The sequence below is a fragment of the Acartia tonsa genome, chromosome 7 (assembly GCF_053477335.1).
Source record: "Acartia tonsa isolate MP-2025a chromosome 7, ASM5347733v1, whole genome shotgun sequence".
NCBI lineage: Eukaryota > Metazoa > Arthropoda > Copepoda > Calanoida > Acartiidae > Acartia > Acartia tonsa.
Genome location: NC_137266.1, coordinates 41,904,000 through 41,928,217, shown reverse-complemented (window position 1 = coordinate 41,928,217; position 24,218 = coordinate 41,904,000). Strand labels below are relative to the sequence as shown.

The 24,218-nt window shown below is 32.2% G+C and overlaps 1 protein-coding gene across 1 annotated transcript in view; it reads left to right on the top strand.

Moving 5' to 3' along the window:
* The first annotated feature begins 11,657 nt into the window (after positions 1–11,657).
* The window catches only part of LOC145323781 (uncharacterized), an 83,572-nt gene continuing 71,011 nt past the window's right edge, over positions 11,658–24,218 (top strand). Inside the window, exon 1 of the mRNA XM_080166318.1 lies at positions 11,658–11,728. Coding sequence (XP_080022444.1) covers positions 11,674–11,728 — 55 coding nt within the window. The 5' untranslated portion in view covers positions 11,658–11,673. The remainder of the gene's footprint in view (positions 11,729–24,218) is intronic.

Genomic DNA, 24,218 nt, shown 5'->3' with positions numbered 1-24,218 from the left:
CCTGCAAGTTATGGTTGCACCATAAGGTATTGTTCCAGTGTACCTAAACCTATATAAATGTCTTTTTGTAAAGTACCTGAAACTTGATTACTATAGAAGACGGATAGATCTTTTTTTTGTTTACTTTGAAAGACTTTTAGAAAACAAATATAACTAAAAATCTTATTTCTTGTACTTAACCTGATTTTGCTTGATGCATTTCCTGAATAGCATCCTATATATAACCAAAAACTGAATCAGTCATGGAAGCATTAAGTTGTATCGTTTACATATTAAAAGTAGATTTAGGTCAATCTTTAACCTATTCATTTCCAATTAGCAAACGGACCCATTTCATTGAAAATTCAAAAATACCTTTTATGAAGGTATGATTATTCTAATACTCTATAACTAGATTGGAAGGCATAACCCCGCAATTGTAAATCACAACATAATGGCTGGTTGTCGGATCATATTTCCACATTTTCAAAATTCATTAAAACATTTTCTATACAGCATAAATGAAAAATGATATTCTCCGCAAAGGAGTTGTACTCAAAAACATGATAAAAGATCCTAATCCTTTACATAATAGCACTAGCAGCTACCCCTCTAGATGCCTCTAGGGCACTTGGAGTGGTGGGGGAAAAGGTACCCTACTTAAAATAGTTATAAACCTTACCAGGACCTATGATAACCTACATTGTAAAATAAAACCATATCAGTACAGCAGTTAGCGTGATCCTTCGAAACAGACAGATATCATGTTACTTTTTTTAAAGGATTACTTTTCAATTCGAATTCATAGTCATTATGTATAGATCTGTAAGATAATTAGATAAATTGAATAATTACTATACTAGATGCTGTCGTATAAACATGCAAACCTCAAACCTTAAACGCGCCATTTTTTCTTATATTTTCGTCAACATTATGAGCAACAAAAACCTTTATATCTTAGTTCCTAATAAATTTAAATTTTGGCATTAAAACTAAAGGGGTAGCTTGCTATAATTTCAAAATAAGTTACAATTGAAACTTCCCCTAAGAGAATTCTCTTGATATTTTAATCATTTTTAAGATCTTATGTAATGCAATAGTAGTAGCAATTTAAATTTTTTCCGATTTTCGACAACCATTAAAAACGTCTACGGTATTTCTCAATGATTTCACTAGAATTGCTGGGCCTTTTAATTACAGTCCTAAATAGGCTTGCTTTAGATTAAAAATATGCTGTTTTCTTGTGAAAAAATGGGCTTTAGAAATAAGACTTTTCTTCCTTTATTTCTCCACCTTCTTCTTCTGTGCTTATTGGAAAAAGTATCGGATGTTAGCTCAAAACATTGGAATAAAAACAAGGACAATCATGGCCATAAGTAGCGCAACATTGAGCGTAGCTTTTCTATCATTAGGGCGTGTATATCCGTACGTAATTGAAAGCTGTTATCGTTGATATTGGGGTGTAAGATTTTTCTTTTCGAGTAAAACTTTCTATAGCAGTTAGGTACGATTTAGAAAGCGTATCAACTGCAAACTCTATAACCAGAAAGTCAGTACGTTCATTTAAAACATGCTGATTTTTTTTTAACTTTAGACATTGTGAGGTTGTTTTAATATTTTGCTATTTTTAAGGTATAATATTGTTTTCCTCGTATAAACATCCCAGTATCGTTTTTTCTTTTACCCTCCCTTTCAAACACAATATAATGGTAATAATTCAGCTCCATATAATAACTAGAACAAGTAGCATTATTATGGTCGCAGTTCTTATTTTATCTTGTGCATTTTGCTCTAGTTTGATTAACGCAGCTACTTTTTCAAGTAAATAACCTTTAGTGAAAATCTAATAGACAAGGTTTAAATTCAATAGGTAGATTCTGTAATTGTAAGATAGATTGTAAAAGTTTAAGATAAATATATCTAGTTGGTTTATACGGAAATTTTTTTAGTTTTTACTTATTTGTTAAATGATCGAGTAAAAAACTTTATGAAAAAACTTTCAGAACTATATCAAATACTTTTAAGACAACATGTACAATTTCTAAGAAAAAAATGTTATTTATATTTTTATATGATTTTAATAAAGGAGTACAATCAATATATATTATTATTACATTCTTTTTTCTAAAGTAATAAGATTTTTTATATGAAGCTTAAGATCTCAATAACTTATGTACTAATTAAGTTCTCTACTTTAGGGAAGATTTACATAGGTCCTATTTCATAAAATCTTGGAATGGTTTCAGGCTATTTTTCCCTCCATTTTGAAGAAAAGGCTCTAGAGGCTAGGGAAGCATTCGCTAGTATCATGGATTAAATTGCAATTCTATACCTCTAAAAGATTTTATGCAAATATGGTAATTGAATATGGTTTTAAATAATTAAGTATATACTAACATGAAATTGAATTTAATATAATGTACTTTTCAAATTGCAATAACTAATAAACCAATTAAGTTCTTCATTTTAGGAAAGCTTCACAAAGGTTCCGGGATTGTTTTTTGCTATTTTATTTAATTATTTAAGTATTGGAATAGTTTAAGACAATATCTCTGCCCTTTCTTACGAATCCAGAGCACTAGGGATGCTAGGGACGCAATAAAAGTCTATGACCATATCACTTTAATAGTAACGTTTAAAAACATAAAATATTAAATGCCATTTTAGAAATTAACTTTTCTTAGAACTAATTGTTAAGCTGGCTAATAGCCGTATTTATGTGTTGTGCATAGTTTAATTGTTTATTACCCTCCTCTAAACATTTATGAAAACTTTAATAATTAATTACCAGCTATTATGCTTGCAAATCAGCAAAGCTTCTCAAATATATCTTATACCTCAAAAAATTTATTTATCATGGTAAAACATTATTTTTGAGATAAAACTTTTTTAGCAGAAAATGCAGAGAGAGAGAGGGGACTTTAGTCGCAAAAGTTTTATAGTGACATTTTTTATTCGTTGACTTTACAACGTTAGGGACTTATAATAAATTTTAATTGGTTGGTTCATTAAGTTGAGTGTCCAAACGTTTTAATCACTAATTAAAAACTACTGAAGGGGTAATTTTGTGTATGAACATTGGGGATGTACATAAATTTATCAGTCATTGTCTTATCCCTTTAGATCCCTGAGAAAAAGTGTTTTATTCAAAAACTTTGATAAATCAATGCATGCCGGTCGGAAAATGTAATACATTTCTTCAAATTCAACAGTCTTCAACTAATAACCTTTACAGAAATCCATATGCCAAGTTTAAAATCGACGGGACAATTCTAACATTAACGATAAAAGCTACTTTTTATGGACTGAATTATAATCTGATTATAGAAAAGGGTTGCTTTCAAACAGAATCATTGCATTTTTAAAACATTTAACATAAGTAGAATCTAAATGACACTTTACTGTTCTTTTCTTATAATTAAATTTTGCTGCGCTTCTTGTGGACATGAGTGTTCTTGTTTAAATGTAGAAAAATTGTGTGGATTATGGTTTGTAAGATAATTTGAAAGTGCAATGTGGACGCTGTTTTATAATCTTTAATGGTCCATTAAAACACTGCTTTAAACATTGATAATACAATATAAAGTCCTACTAAATCTGTTTTAAACAAGGATAGCATCATCCATAATAGTGACTCTAAACTCTTACATATTTGTGTAACAAAAGCTAAAGAATCAACATGATTAAATGAAATGGATGTACGCACTTGAAAATCCTATTAAATAGAATAATAAAAACATTTAATTTGTCTGTAGCTTAAAATTTTAATACTAACCAACCGATTGAGTTCTCCATTTAAGGGATGCTTAGGGTCCTGAGATGATTTTACCTTTAGGCTATTTAATTTTTAGATTAAAGTATCGCGATTGTTTTTGGCTATTTTTCTGCCTCTAAATTTCACTTTGATTACAAAGCCTTTAGATGCTAAGGGCGCAGCCGGTATATATAAACGAATATTTTCGCTTTGTTCTTTGTATAGCAAAAACAATTAAATTATATAACTCTTAGTTTTTTTTGTCCTTTTCTATTTTTCAATAAGAGAAAACTTTTTATCCCAATTTTTTTTTGCAAGTCTCGGAATTTTTCCAATTTTGTGCAGGCCAGGGAAATTGTTAGAAGAATATGGGTCACAAATTGTTCTATCAAACGCAAAACTAAAGTCAAAGTGACTAAAATTAAAGCATTGATTTAAGTCGCAAGAATATTTGTCCCGAGATAAAGTCTTGTGGCTTTTTTTTTTGTAGAAGAACCATCGTTTTGAAATGCGATGCTACTCTATATCTATGGTTTATCCATCGGTTACTGCATTATTTTATAGAATATCTATTTTAGTTAGGTTAAGTTTTGTTTCCATTTCAGGTTTCCATAGTTAGATTAGATTAGCCCCACGCATTGATTTCTGTTATTAATATTAGCTAATATACGATCCTTTCTTTCCTCCTTTCATTAAAATTTACCAAAACTTAAGTATAAAAACATTGGCGACAGTAATGCACAATTTTTACAATACATAAATAATTGGAAAAATTTGAGAACAATAAATGTCTGGCAGTTTCTTGGGAAAAATAGATTTCTTTACACAGTGAAATACATTAACAAAGCAATACCTTCAATATTTGTACTAGCGGCTACGCCCTTAGAGGCCTCTCGGGGCACTTTAAGGGGGATAGAAGTTAGATTTGTCGATTTGACATTACAAAAACAATTTAATTGACATACTAAATTTGGTTTTCGGAATAGTTAGTAAAATCACTTTTATTTATAGGACTAACACAAGACCATTTTTTCATAATTGCAAAACATAACTAACAACAAATTTTATTTAAATACAATTTAAGAACAACATGTATATTCCTTCTTAAAGGTCTCTCTAAACTCATTAAAAGACAGGGATTTCAAAGGATAATAAAATAGACGAAACATTTGTATTCACATCCCCAATTTAGATAAACAAAATAATCGGTTATACACTGTTAGATTGTATCAAACAATAGACATTTTGTAAAAGTTCCCAATGTTTTTTAAACAAATAATTAAATTTTGTAATAGGTGTAATTTATAGCCTCATGCCCCCTTCCTATTTTCTAAAAGGGCATTATTTTGAAAGGGAAGCTCTGAAATATTATGACAGACGAACATTAACTCTTGTAGAGTGTCATAACTGAATATACAAAATATAAGTATATTTGACAAAATTATACAAAAATTTGTTGCAAAACTTCTTAAATACAGAATTCTGTTTAAGGACATACTGAATTTTTTAGGATTGATTATAGAGATGCTTGCTTATTGTAATAGGAATCAGTACTCCAAAAATAAGATCAATCGGATGATTATAACACATAAACAATTGCTGTTAAAAAAGTTAAACAACAACATGTTTAAAATGGACGTACTGACATTCTGGTAATGATGATAGAGTTGCTACGCTTTCTAAATTGTACCTAACTATTACAGAAATCATCATGCAAAGTTTGAAACGCATCGAACGACCCTAATTATAGAAAAGTTTTCCTTTTAACAAGTACCAAATGCACCAAACAAACTATATAAATATCATGTATAATCTAATGAAAATATATTAGTTAATTTTCTTATCTTCCCCTCATAAATTTCATTTTTATCTTTAAAATTAATTGACATAATTTAGCAAAGATCTTAAGGGAAAAGACAATGGATTGCTGTATACACAAAAAGAGTATTAGTTGAACAGTTTAAATACTACTATTTTAGAACCAGCCAATGAAAGTACTAAAAGTATGGAAGCATACAAATAAAACTTTGGTTACTAGTTTAATATGATCTTTTTATCAAAATGAATCATATTTTAGTTACAGGACTAATCTATGAATGCATTTTAGCTACTTTTTTAAATTAAACTTTTTTCAAATTTGAAATGATATGTCTTTCTTTGAAATTTTCATCCTAAATCAATTCATTAATTGTTCGTTTTCCGTCATATTTATGGAGCTACGTTTTATTGGATGTTATCCTTCTGGTTTCCTTTATGAATAGTGCCAAAATTAAACGTGGTTAAACTTTGATTGAAATAATCTCTTACATACATCTAGCATTCGTTCACTAACCCTGAGGTGGATTCTTAAAAAATCACCAAAATGTTTTTTTTTGTAAAAAAAAACTCCAAAACCATATGAATAATCCACAAAAATTAAATAATATCTTAATTTTAGAACAGTTTTATTAAAATGTGTAGATAAATTTGTATAAAATAAATTTTTTTATCTGACTTCCGAAGCCTATTCAGCAATTCTTGATTTTTTAAGAACCCACCTCTGTTTAGTTTAGCACATAATATTTGATTTAATATAACAAATAGAGTAATAATTTTTTCCATAATAAAAACCTTATTAAGCCTAGTTCTTCCTAATTTGTATCCAGAAATTGTAGATAGAATCGTAAATAATAATAAGTAATATATGTCCAACTTTATATAGATTTCATTTTGTCGACATTTAACAGGAAGGGAGTGGACGTTGGGCTGTAAATTACACTAGTACCCACAGTTTTACAATCAAGTTATCTTATTTGCTTAAAAACTTTGGGTACTTTTATTGAAAACTGATTGGTTGCTTCAAAAATAGTAAATGTCTTCAAAAAGATCTTTCTTAGTTTTTCCTTGAAAAAAGTTTTGCATAACTTTTTATATTATCTATGTTTGTTTTTATTAAGAAAATAATGTTGTCAAGAGGTAAGTTTATGCATTCCAACATGAAAAAATATGAGATTTCATCAATTCAATCCAAACATTTAGTTCTTTTTGTGTATTTAAACAAAATCACAATCGATTGGTTTATACAATTTAGTATTTGCTACTCTATATGTTGATATAAATGCCCTTGTAGTATATGTATGGTTTTGGATGGTTTATGTATTTATAATATTATTTTGCTAGTTCGCAGGACAAACTACACTCTATTATATTGTCAAGAAGCAGTCTGAATGAGGTGTTCATATCAATAAGAAAATATTTATTATTTAGCAAACTTGTTTTCTGCCTATACATTTAGATAAAAACAAGAATGACAACATCCATAAAAGCGAAGCACTGAAACGGTAGGACAAACGGACACTAACACTTGTATAGTGTCAGAACTGAATAATCAGAATATAAATGTATAAATGTCGAAGAAAAATTGTAAGTAAAATTATTGAAAAACTGCTTGATACAGGATAATGTTTATGGACATACTTACATTTTTAGGACTTGATTATAGAGTTGCTTCGCTTATAATATTGTACTTTGTTGTCCCAGGAATCAGTATACCAAAAATCAGATCAATCGGATTATTAGATCACATAAAAATTTGTTGTTAAAAAAGTAAAAAAAATCAACATGTTTAAAATGGACGTACGGACAATCTAGTAACTATTTTAGAGTTGCTACGAAAAAAGCTATCCGTTACGGACGGACGGACGGACGGACCGACCCTAATTATAGAAAAGCTTCGATTTTAAAAAAGACTAGCTGTTTATTCTATCAATCAATATTAAGAACATTAAAATTATACATATTTTTCTTTGCATATAAAAAAAATGAATGATAATGAATATTTTCAGTTTAGAGATAGTTTGACAGACGTCAATATTATATTATAATAAGTCCAACATTTATAAAACTAATATGGATAAAACATCCATGCATTCTTTCCTGATAGAAATAATCGTCTAGTTGTTTAGCCAACCATGTCATTAGCACTGGGATAATCAAAACTCTATATAGACAAATAGATAGAGACAAATATTAAAAAGAGGACAGGCATAGATTTTGTATAAGTTTTATTCTTTGAAAATTAGTATCTTTGTATAATAGTAACAGGAACTGTCTGTTGGTGTGTGTGTACTACATTACCGATATGGTTCTCCTTTACATTGTAGCTTCTCATAGGTCATGGGAATGTTTATAACTATCTTGGAGAAGAATACCCTATTTCTCCCCAAGATAAATCGCCCATAGAAAATATTACCCTCTAAAAAAGTAACTTTTCTTTTTGAATCTAAAATAAAAATATGGGTTGTAAAATTCAAACCTCTCCCCCTTAAGGTGTCCCTATAGACCTCTAGGGGCGTAGCCGCTAGTATGTATATATTTGTCTTTATTCTTTGTAGTTGCATTTTTCTTTTGACTTGTACTTAGATCTAATTGATAGCTTTTCTAGTACTTTACTACAGGGATAGAACAATTGAATATAACTTAATCTTTTCTCCGATTTATTGGAGGATTAATATAGGTGGTAATTAATGATAAAATACAATTGTACTGCAACAATTGTTAGCTACCAAGGGCAGAAACAGGTCTTTACATATTGGGGGTAGGAATCAATTATAGTATATAAAAAAATAAAATAAAAAAAATAATCTGGGAAAAGTTAAGGTAATATGTATTTAATCTCTGTTTGAAACTCCTAAACAATTTTGAATAATATGAGATTGTTATATTTTTTTATTTATTCATTTTTGGGGGGAAATGGGGGGGGGGCATGAGTTTCATCATAGTGATTAAAAATCTTGTGTAATATATCCCCAAACTACTGGAATGCAGGATACATAATGCGCACATATTTACATTTTAAGATATAAAATATTAAAAGCTTTGCTTTAACATAGTACCTTATCATTCCAGGAAGCGTTATTCTAATAAACCTATGAATATTAAAAATGAAAATGTATAAAGTTAAAACATAACAAGTTTTAACCTAAATGGTCATACGCTTTTTTAACTGTTCATAACTGATAATTATCATGTCAAGTTTGAAATAGATAGGATAATTCTAATATACCAGAATTAAGTATAAGAGCTATCCATTATTGCATAAAAAGCATATTAAATAAATGGCACAAAATGTATTGATTCGTATAAAATAATGAATTATAAATTATGTCTGATAACGTCTAGTTATGCAATACTAATGGTGTGCATTAATTTTAGCAAAGTGTTTTATAATTACGAAATAATCAAATTAGAAAATAAATAATGACGGGTTTGTTAAATTGTACCAATAGGGATAAAAAGGGATAAACGTTTCGATACTAAACTTAATGAACCAACTAATCAAGATTCCGTAAAGTTACCAATGTTGTTAAGCTAACGAATAAGAAAACATGTTTATAAAACTTTGGGGACTAGTTCAATAAACAGCTTATTGTCCCCTCTCTAACTTGGCCTATAACTGTATGCGACTGTAGGTTAATTCAGCTTCTAGCTGTTTTGCCGCTAACAGCTAGTAAGCTGTCCAAAAAAACCTTCCAACTTAAACTTAATTTATAAACATACCTTTGGTTCAGCACAAATAGTGTCAAATCATTGTATCTACTAATAAGTTTAACCTAAAATAAAAATAATTTTTTTTTGTGGATGGAGATTAAAATATTTTCATCGTCTTATCCTTTAAGAACCCTGTAATTTTTATCCATATATAACATTCTTTTATTCAAACAATTTAATGGTATACATATAATTCTATACTTAAATTACATTCTGTTTCATAAATCATAAAAAGGTCTAGAATTAAATTTTGAAACTTATGTAAAAAAATATAACTATTATTATTATCAAAATTGGTATTAAACTTCTTAAAATTTCAATAATTTTTATTTACTAAAAAACTGCGTTGTATTAACGTCTGCATGCTTGTATGTAGTTTCATTAAGATCTCGTTAACTGCTTTAAGAAAAATGTAATATAGGCAGTTTCTAAGCTATTTTATGGAGGGATATGTCCAAAAAGAAAAAAAATAAGGAACTATTTTTTAAAATATGTTTTGTAAAGTTTTAGTGATATGTACATTTATGATCAAATGGTTAAAAATTCTCCAAAACTTATTCTTAATGTTAAGGATATATTATGTAAGGGTTGTTATATTACTACAAAATTGACTAAAACACTAGAGGCAGGGGACAACGCCAATGTTTTACATAAATTATCACAAAATTGCATAAGTATAGTTTTTAATTTTGTCATAAACGACACGCCAAAAAATCGTCCGATGCAAAATCCTTATGTAAATATGCATAGCAAAAATGATTACTTTTTTCTCTAAGCGTGTCAATTTTTATGACATAATAATAAGGACAACTGATAACCAGGGCTTGGCAGCCGCGCCTCAGGCGCGTACAAATCTCAGTAAATCGACATTTTTTATAATCCAAAAAATCATCTGGATGCCTAAACCTGTTCCTATTATGGTGAGTTTCATACTAAATTATTTCAATTAAGCACCAGTGCGGGTTTAAAGTAGAGGCTTACGCTCGGGGAGGCGAGGCTCCCAAGCCTTAGTGTTACTAAGAGCATTCTTGAAGAATACGAACACTGTAATTTTAAAATGCCTAAAACCTGTGGCAGACCCTAATGCTTGTAGGATACTATACGTTTTGCATCCAGAGTGACGGAAGTACGGACAGTCTACTTTTATAATAGCTACGGAACATACCAAAAAGACAATACACCCATTGTTTGCCTATCTCAAATCCAACATTTTTGTATAATCTGTAATTGGGGGGTAGTATAGAGGGGGGCTGAAGGAATTTGCACATATTGGGGCAAATGGAATAGATATAAGGGGAGGGGAGGGGGCATTGAAACTGAAAATTTTGTGTAAGCTCATAAAAGTTTTGTTAGAGATGGAGTAGAAGTTTGCAAAATTTGGAACCATACATACTTAGGCTTCACAGAATTTGATCCCAGCCAAACTGAAAACTGTACCTTAAAACTCTCAAACAAGCTGAATTATTTACATAAAAAGAATAGTAAAAATAAGCTAGAAAAATAATAAAGATAAAATGTAACTGGTTGCTCTAAGAGCCACTTTAATAAACAAAAATAATATGACAAAATTAGCAAATCAAAATTTGATGCATTAATAGCGAAAATCATCATTTATAAGTAGGTTTAAAATGTATAGGTTCAGTCTAACATCCCAGTAAGTTTGAAATATTTAGGTCTATTCTAACGACAAAGAAAAAATTTAAGAAAAATGAAAAGCTAGACAAAAGTGTATCATGTATCTATCGTCTGATAGATATATAAGTGAATTAACTTTCAGCACAATTCTTTTATATTATAAGAAATATAGGTTACTTTTTAATAGTGCAGCCACTCTATAACTAGCAGGAAATAAGAAACGGAGGGGTTGGGGGGACATTGGACTGGTAATTACTCTGGTACAAAATTAAAAATGCTAACAAGAATGACAACATCCAAAAAAGTAAAGCTATAAAATCAGAAGAAAGAACAGACAAACATTAACATTTGTAGAGTGTCAGAATTTAATAAGCATAACATTAATTTGTAAGTCTCAATAAAATTTTACATAAATTTGTTGTTTAATTGATTAAGTACGGAATACTGTAGAACTTAAGGACATAGTTTCATTTTTAAGTTTTAATTACAGAGATTCTTCGATTATAATATTTTACTTTGTTGTTCTAGGAAATATTATTCCAAACATCAGATGAATAGGATAAAAGTTAAGAATCAGCAATAAAATTGACCTACGGACTTTCTGGTAAAAATTCAAATAAAATAAAAATCATTTACTATTACATATTTATTGCTGCACACGGATAGATTCTTTATACAAGAATATTTATCGAATTATTCCACAATTTTTAAAAGAAATCTATTGATATATAAAAGGTTAAAATTATTAAATATTTTTTTCAGAAGTTTCTGGTAAAATGCTGAGCCTGAGAAATCAAATTGCTTTTGTTCTCTCTCTACTCTTCATTAAAGGTTAGTTATAGTCAGGGATGGAGGGGACATTCGGCTTTTAATTACACTAGTCCCCAAAGTTTTATAATAACGTTTTCTTATTTGATAACTTTGGAATTATGAATTGGTTGGTTTATTTAGTTGAGTGTCCAAACGTATTAACCAATAATTGTAATCTACAGAAGAAGTAATTTTGTGTATTAACATTAGGGATGAAGATCAACTTATCGGCCGTTGTCTTATCCCTTCAGATTCTTGATGATCATAGTAGTAGTAGTTAGTTCCTTATTAGTAGTGTGTACTTGTATATATCTACTAGAGTTGGCTCGATATAATTATCTCCCTATTGGCTAGTTTTCTATATGCATATCTATTTCTCAATAAATCTATTTTCCTCACCCGGCATTACTATCTAAAAGAAAGTAAATATTTAATAATCTAAATGATTTTAAAAAGATTTTTTAAATTATATTTTTTTTTTTACATTACCATCACCAAAGGGTTAATGATGATGATTACAATTTTAGTTTAATATTTGAACACACAAAGTGTCGCCACAATCGAATTCTTTTAAAACAGAGTTTTCTTAAATTTATTATATTTTAAATTTAAATTTTCTTTTTTATGATTAGAAATTAAATACATTGATATAAGGTAAATAGCAACATGAAATTAAAAAAAGGAATTTATTTTTAATAAAGTAAAATAATGGGTCTTATCGTTCTGGGCAATGAGAGTTTACTATGGATTATTGGAGCACTATGAGTTTTAAACAAATATTCCTTGGAAAACTTGAGCTCGTTTATAGACATTTATTTCCTATATAGATCTGACATGGATCTTGAAGCAATTAAGCAGGCCGTTTTGTACATGTTAAAAATTGGAAGATTTCATTAAATAAAAGTTATCGCAAATATACTTAGTAAATAATACAAAGTAGAACGATGTCTGTCCGTCCGTCAGTCTGTCCGTCTGTCCGTTACTCTTCTATTATGTATATCAACCCGTCGTTACTTCTATTTTTGAAATATGCTAGGATTTTTTTAGTAGAAAAGCTACTCTATAATTTGAAATGTCCGTCTGAAACGTTTTGAGGGAAACGTGATTTTCTCGGCTCCCTTTCAAAATAGACGCCTGGAATTTTAAGAGATTAAATAAGTTGACATTCTTCATATTTTCGCTAAGATTCGTTAATTAATTGGGGTGCTAAATCGATTCCTAGATTTTTTAAGTTTTCATGATTTTCTAGACTCCTATTCAAGATAACCGGCTGAAATTTTCAGAGTATAAATAAGTTCAAATTTTGCCTACTTCTATCAAGTTTCATATGATTTACTTATTAGTTGGGGTGTTAATTCGATTCCTAGATTTTAAACAGGAATAAGGTATAACTAACAAGCGAAAAAAATATAAAATAATATTTGGGGGGGCAAATGGAGAGGTCGTCAATTTAACGATGAGTTGCCCCCCAACGTCAGCTGAAAAACACGTATAGGTTTCGTGATTGTTTTCCGAATTAATTTCGTTATTGGTATAAGCTAGATTTTAAAGGTTTTTCTTATGATTTTCTCGACTACTATTCAAGATAAGACCGCTAAAATTTCAGGGATTACTAAAGTTGGCTTATTGGTTGGGGTGCTAGAACGATTCCTAGATTTTCACTTAAAAATTGAAAATCTATTGTAGTTTTAGTGTTTATTTTTTATGACACTGCCCTACACTGTTCTATTTTTCCGGATCTCTATCCATAATTTTTGAGCATCGCTACTAATGGCTTGACTAAAAAAAGTACTCTATTCTAACCAAACCTAACCTACAAAATAGTTTTAGTTTTGCTTAGAAAAAACTGCGACTAAATTTCGACTTTTATAGAGTAGCTTTGCTTTACGAAAAGTAACATGTGTTTTAACACACACAGAATTTTACGTACTTACCCTTTCAAACATTCCTTTTGTTGATTAATTGATTGATAAGTGGAAGATCAAATAAATAATATCATATTTCAAATGGCGGCGCATTAGACCAACGGAAAAAGGGATATGTACATTATTATTTGATCTATGTAATGACGTGTAGTAATAGCAAGAACAAACAGCTAAATATTCTTATAAAGTGTATTAATTCAAGACAAGATAAACATACAATAATAATATTAAACTTTAAGGCAACTATTCACTTTTATGTTCGTGTCGTGTTGCAGAGCAATGTCTTGCTCCGAAACGGTTGACACAAGAACTAAAAGCTAAAATATAAAATACATGCATTGCTCTTAAGTCAGGAAGAAAGGGACTATACATCACATTTCTCCCTGGCTTTAACATGAACCTGGATTTCAAACTGTAATATTTCAGATTAAATATAGCAATAGGTTTTTACATGTTAATTATCATATATATTATGAGTAGCGTTGAACGCTTATTAAATAGATAATAATTGATCTGGTATGACACCTGCCATATTTTATTTATTTTTTTTTTTTTATATATATTTTACTTCCAGATCTTTAAACACTTCGTATACATTTTTTTATTATTTTGGTTCCTTAGAACTCTTTTGTGTTTTTTTATATTCCTTTTTTCTTTATGTGTTTTTTTTTCTTTTTAATATTTTTTTTTTAAAAAAACATTGATTAACATATAATCATTGAAACATGCATTGATTAACACATAATGCATTAATTACATAGTTATCATAAATGCATGATATAAAAATAACACTGGTTAACATATAACCATCAGATTTAAGCATGGTATTATAGAGCATTAATTTTAAACCTTTTCGAGACTACTACTGCCTCAACAAATATTAAATACATAAAATAAAATAAAATATGAATTAATACACATAAACTATAATTATTACTTTCTTTTTCCAGACGTTCTGCTCTTCTTGCCAGATTCTTCAATATCCATAGGCATGATAGCTTCATCATCATTCACTCCAAGTTTTGCGGTCTCATCACACAAGCCGTCTTGAGACATCCTTGCCTCAGTATCACCAAGCATATGAAAACATCTTTCAAATCCACTAGTAACCGCAACCGAAATCGAGGTTGCAACGTTATCAACCTCCTCCTGATTATCCAAAATCTTTTGATGCTTACGACTAACCTCCTCCCCAAATTTATCAAGCATCATCAATATTCCAGGCGTGTGTTCCATCCTCATTTCCTCCCTCACTTGTTCATCAACACGCCATTGCTGACCTGACAATTCAAGGTCCAGACAAACAGGAATGTTCGGATTTAAGGGCTGATCCATCTGAACACAAACAGGATCCCCAAACCGAGTAACCAATTTAAAATCACCCTCGAACCACTCATTTACTTTGTGTTCAGGATTAAACTTCCACTCAATATTGGTTGTCAACAAACTTGTATAAACTTTTCCATCCAACTCCAATCTAAGTTCCTTTACTACATTCTCTAAAGTAGTATCTTGATCACACAACAATATCTGCTTGGCTAGAGTCGGACGGAGACGCTTGCAGCGCATCTGCATTTCCCAGGTCAAAACTCTTGCGTCTACTTTATCATTCACCAGACTACCTGCGTATGTGGCACTCACCAGGTTATCAATTATTTCTCTTTGTCCATCCAATCTAACATAACGTATCTCAGCTGGCATCTCTCCACTGGTGATTAAACTCACCGAATTCACATTTACAATGCGTGGAATGTAGACCGATAAGTTCATGTATTCATTCACCTGAATAGAGTCAATAAACACTTTAGCACTCAAATCCTGTTTAGACTTTCCATCAAGCCAATCTTTCTGTAACTCGAACAAAGTTGTGGATGGCATTTGCTTCAGAATAAAGGATACTTTATTCACGACGTCTTTCCAATGTGCCAGGAGCCGGATAGCTGACACAACCTGCGTCTTCAACCTCAGATCAACGCTATTACCCACCGTTCTCAACACCGTCTGAAGGCTCATTTTACCATCTGCAGGTATGACGTCAATTTTTGAAAGTTGATGCCAATCCTCAAGTTCCCCCATATGTTTGATTATGGGTAACAATTCGCCCAACGTTTGACAGCTTTTTCTCTCATCTCCATCCAGGTATTCAATCTTAGCAAGCAACACCAAACTTGGTAAAATTTCGCAAACAAGCTTAGAGAGAAATATGGTTGCACTCAACTTATTCAAACTAGTTGTCTCATTCCATGACAACTTTCTGTTTATAGCTTTAGAATGCTCACCAGCCGCCATCAGGTTGAGGTGTCTTGAATTCTGGCTGGTAAAGATAGGGATCCTGTCCACAGGCCAGTCTATGGAGTTGATGCATCTCCCCATCTCTAACTGCACCGAAAGCATGTTTACTAAATTCAACTTAAACCTTGGTTCATTATCAATAAGACGAGCTAAATCTGCCAGTGGCATGTCCTCACTGCTCAAAAATATGTTCCTCGTCGCCCTGCCCACACTCAACGTGGGCAGCTCAACGCGCGACATTACCAACACCAGCCGAGATGCAGAGTTGCTGACCAATGCAGACACCGGTAGACCAGGTTTGACTTGATTTCCTTCATTGACAGATTGTTTGTGGCGGCCATCTTCTTCGTTGCTCAATAACTTTTGATTCATTGTTGCCGCCGTAACCAACCTGCAAAAATACAATATAATTAAATTTCAGCATCAGAATTTAAGATCTAGCATTAAATTCTTCCTCAGTAAATCTTTTTTTATGACACCATGAACAACAACAATACAACAATGCCAACATAGGAATTATACCTAACAACAACATTAACACAATCAAAACAAACTTAGCAAACAATGGTAGTATATCTTTGAACAAATGTTCTAAACCAAACCAAGGACCTGTAACCTGTTCGAAAAATGACAACTTATGATCAACAAAATCCAACTTAGAAGCTTGTCCATTAAAATCCTCAAAATCCTCTAACCCCTGATATTTAATAGTCCTATTAAAATCAGCAATAAACACCTTTTCATCGTTCAGAAAAATCTTTTGTCCCACATGTTCAGATTTTTCATTGGCAATGTGCAGAAGTTCGAGTCCCTGCCCCTGATTCCCAAGGAACAAATTGGCTGTCAACTTCAAAAATACCGGACTTTGCGAGCAATTTAACAATTTTATGTCCTCTACTGCAACAATCATTCTACTATATTCTTGTATTCCAACTGTCTCACCTTTATAATCCACCAGCAAATGTCCTACTGCACATCCATAATCCACACCTAACTTTACTGGAATTTCAACCGCTGTACACTTTTCATACTTAGCAATTTCTCCCAGGTATATAATTCTGAACCCATGATGCATCTGTACATTTGAACTAACTTCTGTTTGAGCACATCTAGAAATACTAAAAAGTTCCATCATCCTCTCATTCCTTTCTCTACTAGCCAAAAACATAGCATTCAAATCAAATCTAGCTTCCTGTTTTAACAAATCCCCAAAATAACTTCTAACAGCCGCCTTCGGTTCCTCTAAAAACTTGATACCCTCCAATTCTGTTACAAAAATGTTGAAATCCAGATGCTGCAAAGTAAGTTTCTCTGTTCCCATAATTTTAACTAAAATATTCCTTTCCAAGTTAGAAACAAAAAGTTGTTCATTCCACGTAGTTAAATTAAATGTATCTTGAAAAACTACCTTAAAATTACTGGCCGGTTTTCGTACTACATACGGAAAATATGGAGAAGTTGATGTTGCCCACAAATGATTTTCTTCAAAATTCGCCACAATCGTCTTTTTATCATAATCCATAACAACATTTCCCTTGATCAAAACGGGTGTATTTTTTACTAAAATATGCAAAGTCCCAATAGCAAAACCTAAATTGAACCACATATTGTGCGCGTATATTCCCAGTGTCTTGCATTGAATATTTTCACCACCAACATCCCAGAAAGGTGACAATGTTCCATTAACCGTGAAACTGTGAACAGTTGGCAAGTCTATGTTTACTTTAAAACTAATACCATCATGCTGATACTTGCCAGAATGAAAAATCCTTCTACATTCGTCCATACTCAACTCTACCTGTTTTTCATGTGGCACGTCTAGTACGTGCACATGACTCGCGGTGCCGCAAAACCAGCGCTCCAATTTTAGTCTAACCTCACAACTAATGGCTTCCGACAGTATAAAATCGGTTTCTGCTAACCCCAATAATTCCACAGATCTGACCGGTTCCATCCTATCATGCAAACAGGCAGCTGATCTAAGTTCAACATTACTTATTTGAGAACAATCATAAGCTGCTAACCGTGGATCCTGTGACGTATACATACCACCAACAATAATCAAACAATAAGTCTGCATCACAACAACAAATAACAAAATATCCAAGTACCTGACTCCTCTTTCATCCTTGGATTTCTTCACAGGTACTGGTCCAGCACGTCCACTCTTTGAACTACAAGCGTCAGGCGACCTCTTTCGCATACCACGATCTCCATCTCGTCTATTCCGGTCATGTCTATCACCACCGCTGCTTCCTCTCTTGTCATCACGCTCCCGACGGTTTTCGTGGTAATCTCTTCTCCTGCAAATATTATACAAATTATTACAAATATTATTTTTTAATCAATTTTGCGAGGTTCCTAGTTACTACATCTGCTACTGAATAACGTTCTAATCTGTCTTTTTCTCTGTTTTGTCTATCCTCTTCCAATTTTTGTAATTGTACTTCATTTGTAGAACCTTTAGGACGACCTTTAACAGGAATAGTCTCAGACATTTTTTGCAGTTTTGCATTATCTAACGATCTATCTAATTCATCCTCCTCAACATCCCTACCTCGTTTAACACTTCCCCTTCGTTGTTCCAAGTTTACAATTTTACTTTGCAGTTTTGGAAAAGTGTCCTCTAAAATACTCATCCGAGACTCTAACTCTCTAGCAGATTCCATGTTAACATCCTCTACACCCAAACTGTTGTCTACTAAACTATTATCAGAGGCATAATCTCCATGAAAAACACTATCCTTACTAATAGTAGAATATGTAGAGTCTAACTTAGTTTTGTCAGTCGTATCATTCGTATCTACACTGTCAGAAATATGAGTACTTTCCAAAGTATCACTAAGATCCTCAACTAAATCATCTAAATTTTCATTATCCTGAGATACATTTGACCTTTGCTGTGACAACCCAACACCCAAAAAAGATTTCTCCAAAAAATCTGGTGTTACCTGTCCATCCTTCCGCCTTCCAACCACCTCTGGACTAGCGCCACAACTATTCTCCTCTTCAGAAACGCCTGAACAAGTTAAATTTCTTAAAGTATTGGGAAAGTCATAGTTTACTTTCAAGGTATTATCCACAGAGAAAAACTCATCTGTAATCACTAAGTCAATCTTTTCATCTGGAGTCAAGTCTAAAGTACTCTCAATAACATATATTTTATCCCTTGGTACAATTCTTACCCCTTTGTCTTTCAATCTACACTTTTCAAGGGGTTGAACCTCGAACAAACTATCAGAAATTACTTTTGTCACTAGACACGGACCCACCCATAGCGAGCAGAGTTTACGAGCTACACCAATCGTTGTGACGTCATAATAAATATAACAATAGGAATTTATAGCTATCGGCCGACCTATCCTTTCTGTATTTTCTACCTGTAAATACTTCTCAGTTCTCTCTTGTCCAGTTCTCCAATTTTTGTCAAGGCACTCCAATAACTCTGAAAAATTCATATGTTTAATTTTCGAGCGGGTTAAAGGATCAAATGAGTCAAGCGGAAGCTTAGGGTTTCGTAGAAACATCTTGAAATACGGGGAACATCCTAACCTCCGATTGAAAGAAGTGTTCATACAAAATTGTGTAGCTTTAAGTTTATGAGCCCAATCTCCATCTTGAAAACGTAAATCAGTCTTAAGAAACGAATACACCGATTGGTTGTATCTTTCACTGTAATTCGAATTTGCTGATACTGGAGGGATAAAAATTTGTTCAATTCCCAACCTTAAACAAACTTCCCTAAAAACTTTTGATTTGAAACTTTGTGCATTGTCAGTCCTGATTCTCTCGCATAATCCCCAAACAGAAAATAAATTAAACTTCAAACATTCAATAATTGTTTCAGCTTTAACATCCTCAATAGCAAACAACCACACATATCTAGTACAACTGTCAACTACTATTAAAATATGCTTACAAATAACTCCATTATATTCACACCCATTCAAAGGACCTAAAGCGTCTATGGCCAACTCTGCCATAGCTTCCCCAGCCAAAGGAGAAAATTCTATATTATGATTATGTTTTGGTTTTTTACGTCTATTCAAACAAATGACACAATTTGCAACTGCCGCCGCTACATATTTAGACACATAGGGAAAAATGAAGTGACGATTAATCCTGCTCAAAGTTTCCAAATAACCCCTATGCCCCGCTGTAACATCTGCATGAGCTAACAAGAAAACTTTATTGTACATTCCAATAGGTACCACTACCCGTTCAATAAATTGAAATTCTTTCTGGAGCCGCATAGGTGAAGTCAAGATAATTAAACCATCTTTATAACTCAAATGTTCAAAAAATCTTAATATTTGTTTACCACGATAAGGCATTTGAGACAATTCTCTGGACGTAGGTTTGACATTATTTACAATAAATTTCCTCACCTCAACTAAAACAGGATCCCTCTCCAGGCTACGACTGAATTCTCTCGCCTTCAATCTGGATGCTATTTGACTGGCCGTCTCTGCTCCAATTCCTGCAATAAGACATAATTTAGGATCTTCCAATTGATATACAGTATCCAATATTAACTCTCCTTGTTCGTCTGTCGATAATTTAGATATCCTATCTTTACTATCCTTTAATGCAGTACGTGACAATATATCAACATTAGTATGCATCTTGCCCTGCCTATGTACAACCTCATAACTGAAGGTGGATAAAAAGTTTATCCACCTTATGGTGAGACCAACAAAATATCCGTTCTGCCTCCAAGTAGATAGATGTTTCAGTGCAGCTGAATCAGTTCTCACGATAAACTTCTTGTGTCTCAAATAACATTCAAATCTTTCAACAGCATTTACTAATGCACATAATTCTCCTTTATGCGCTGCATAATTGGCTTCATGAGTTGAACAAACACGTGACCAACACGATATCATCTTCTCTTGTCCATTTTGTTTTTGACTTAACACCGCAGACATAGCTGTAGATGACCAATCTGTATCCAACACAAATGGTTCAGCCTCCATCCTCCAATCCGGGAACGATTTACTTATTTCTTCACAGAACAATTCTCTAGTCTTTGTAAAAGCTTCCATACTTTTTTCATCCCATTCTATTTTACTACTGTTTCTGAATTTGTTCAATGGTGCCGTAATATCAGAAAAATTCTTGAAATATGAACCATAATAATTTATAAAACCAGCAAATCTTTGAATATCTTTACCTGTTTCAGGTACTGGCCAATTCTTAATCTTTTCAATATATGCTTGGTCCATAAATATGCCTTCTGCATTTATAATATGGCCCAGAAATTTCACTTCCTCTGCAAACAATGTACATTTTCCAAGATTAATCTTGAGGCCTGCTTCACAGAATGTTCGTAGTAGAGTATTCAAATGCTCCAGATGTTCCTCCACATTCATACTATATACAAGAACATCGTCCAAATAAACTAGGCAAAATGCCCTTAATTCAGGACTCAAATCCATTACTCTATCCATCAACTTTACAAATGCACTTGGAGCATTGGTCAATCCGAACGGAAGCCTCTTGAAGCAATATTGCCGTCCATTAGAACAAAATGCTGTATATTTCCTGACAGATTCCTTCAAGTGCATTGAATTATACGCTGAAGTAAGGTCAATAGACGTAAAAATCTTCTTTCCTCCAAGTTTGTCAAATAGCTCACCAATATTAGGCAAAGGGTAACAGATCTTCTCAGTTATCTCATTTAACGAGCGGTAGTCCAGGACAAACCTGACTTTCACCTCGTTAGTATTTCCAACCTTCTTCTTAACAGCAAAAATTCCAGAATTAAACGGTGAATTACATTCTTCTATCACATCTGTTTCCAACCATAAATCAATCTGTTCTTTTAGTTTCTCTGCATGATGAGGATTGAGTCTAATCATCCTATTTTTGAACGGTTGAGCTCCAGGAACCAACTGAATATCATACTCCTCCAAAGTACAAGATCCAATATCCGTAGGGTCAATCGATAACGCCTTGAAATTCTTTAAAAACAAACCAACTATTCTTCCTTTCAAAGAAACATTATCTTTTAAAAACGGAACTTTATCCAACTTCAATTTATCTTTAATAAAACGAATCTTCTTTAATGTTGTTGACACATCTTCTTTAACTCTGTTCTCTTGCAACATCGCTATCTTCTCCGCCAAAAACAAATTTCCAACCAAAGTACCAGCAGGAACAGATTTCTTAACAGTTTCAAAATTCGTGATTTTAGTCATAATTTTACCGTTCTTTCCCACCTCAGTAATTCCTTCATTTATCAACAAGTTGTTTCGGCTACAGTAACCTTGTCTAGGAGCTATATAACACAACTGTCCTTCAGGCATATTTCCCTTAGTTGAAACTTCTACCACCACTGTACTTAATGCAGGAATTTCTATTCGATTTTTCAATGAACAAATCCATTTTTGGTCTTGTAACTCAGCTACATTAATCTCAGGTTTCTTAGTTCTTGCTTTCTCCATTTTCTCCAAAACCGTATGAACCAAATTCTTCACTACAATTTTTCGTTTAGCTACTAAATTCACACTGATTCCATGCATCTCAATTCTGTTGCCGTCTTTGGCAAATATCGTCTTCACGTTATTTTTGTTCAGCCAATGACTGCCTAGATTCATAGGTACAGTCATGCCAGAAATAACAAAGCAATCTTCTTGAAAACTGTGACCTCCAATCTGAAATTCAACATTCCGAACAACACCATCAATCTTGATGCTGGAACCCTGCACGCCTGTTGCTTTCGAATCCGTTTCTTCAATCATACAATCAAGCTTTCTAGCCAACACTTGAGATATCAGGCAGCCTCTTGCATTGCCGCTATCAATTAAAGTCAGGATTTCCATGCCACCAATCTTCGTTGGAACGTAGACTTCAGCCGCTCCAGCCGCCATCTCAGAATCTTCATGAAACTTATAAACAGCTATCTAACTAACACCAGCAGTTATGAGGTTGTAACTATCCAATTGTCTATCAAATAACTATCTATCTGTCTACAACAAATAACAAAATAACGGAATAAAACAAATCACTCACCGACAATATTTCATCCACCAACAGAAACGTCCAAAATATCTCTTAATCCACAATCAACAAAACTTCTCTCCGGCCAATCTAAAATATTACAAACTTTTAGATGCCAATTGATGGATAAATCACTGTACATAAGAATTAATGTCGATATTAATATATATATATAACAAATTTTAACGAGACTATTTTTCGAACAGCAATATATATATAATGGTAATCAAATATTAACAACATGAAACAAAATCTTAACAACTCACCATCAAATAAATAATGATGACAGTATCTCTCAATCACTACAAACACTCTTCTCAGCCAATCTAAAATAAAATACAATTATTTTAGATGCCATAAATAAATGTTTTCACTGAACAAATAAACTTGCAACACAATAAAAGAAGTTGTATTAAGAAATATGACATGATCAAATATTATCAATCACCAAGCAAATTAATCTTTCCAAATACCATAAGTTCAATTCTTTTGTAATTCAATAAAATATTACCTAACAAAACTATTATTGTCAGATTAAAACTGAGATGTATAAAAGGTTTAAAAGTCGAAATTCAACTAACTATATATCTCAATACCTGAGAGCACCTTCTTGCGCAGCTCTGCTTCTCTGCGCAGCTCAACTTTCTGCGCATGGCGCGCTCCACGCCTGATAATCATTGCAGCTACCTCTCTACACCACCCCATTTTGCGCATACCAGCTCTGAGAGATAGTGCAAATTTCTTTGCAAATATGTTCACTCCCCCTTTTTCTCAAACAAAAGAGACAGCTCCCCCATATCTGCGCATACCAACTCTGAGAGGTAGTGCAATCTTCTTTGCAAATATGTTCACTCCCCCTTTCTCCTCCAACAAAAGAGACAGCTCCACCATATTTGTGCATACCAACTCCGAGAGACAACCCCTCCCTTCCTTCATAGAGAGAGACTACTCCACGATTATATCTAATGCATTATAACAATTTTGCTTCATGAAATTCTAAACTTCATAAAAAATTTTGCTGAATCAACATTACTAAATCGCAATATAATTGTTTTAAAATCGAATACTTTAAATCACAATAACTGACTCAACTTTTAAAACAATTTTCCACATTTCATCAAAATTTAATACTTTTCAAATATCTAATTTTACATTTTTATCAAATTTAATTCAATTTAAAATTCAATTTAATATTTTTCAATAGCAATTTTACAAAATTGTATTCCTAATTCGTTTTTCATTTTCACTTTTTATTATTCTTATCTCTGTTAGACTCCACAACAGTCTGAAAC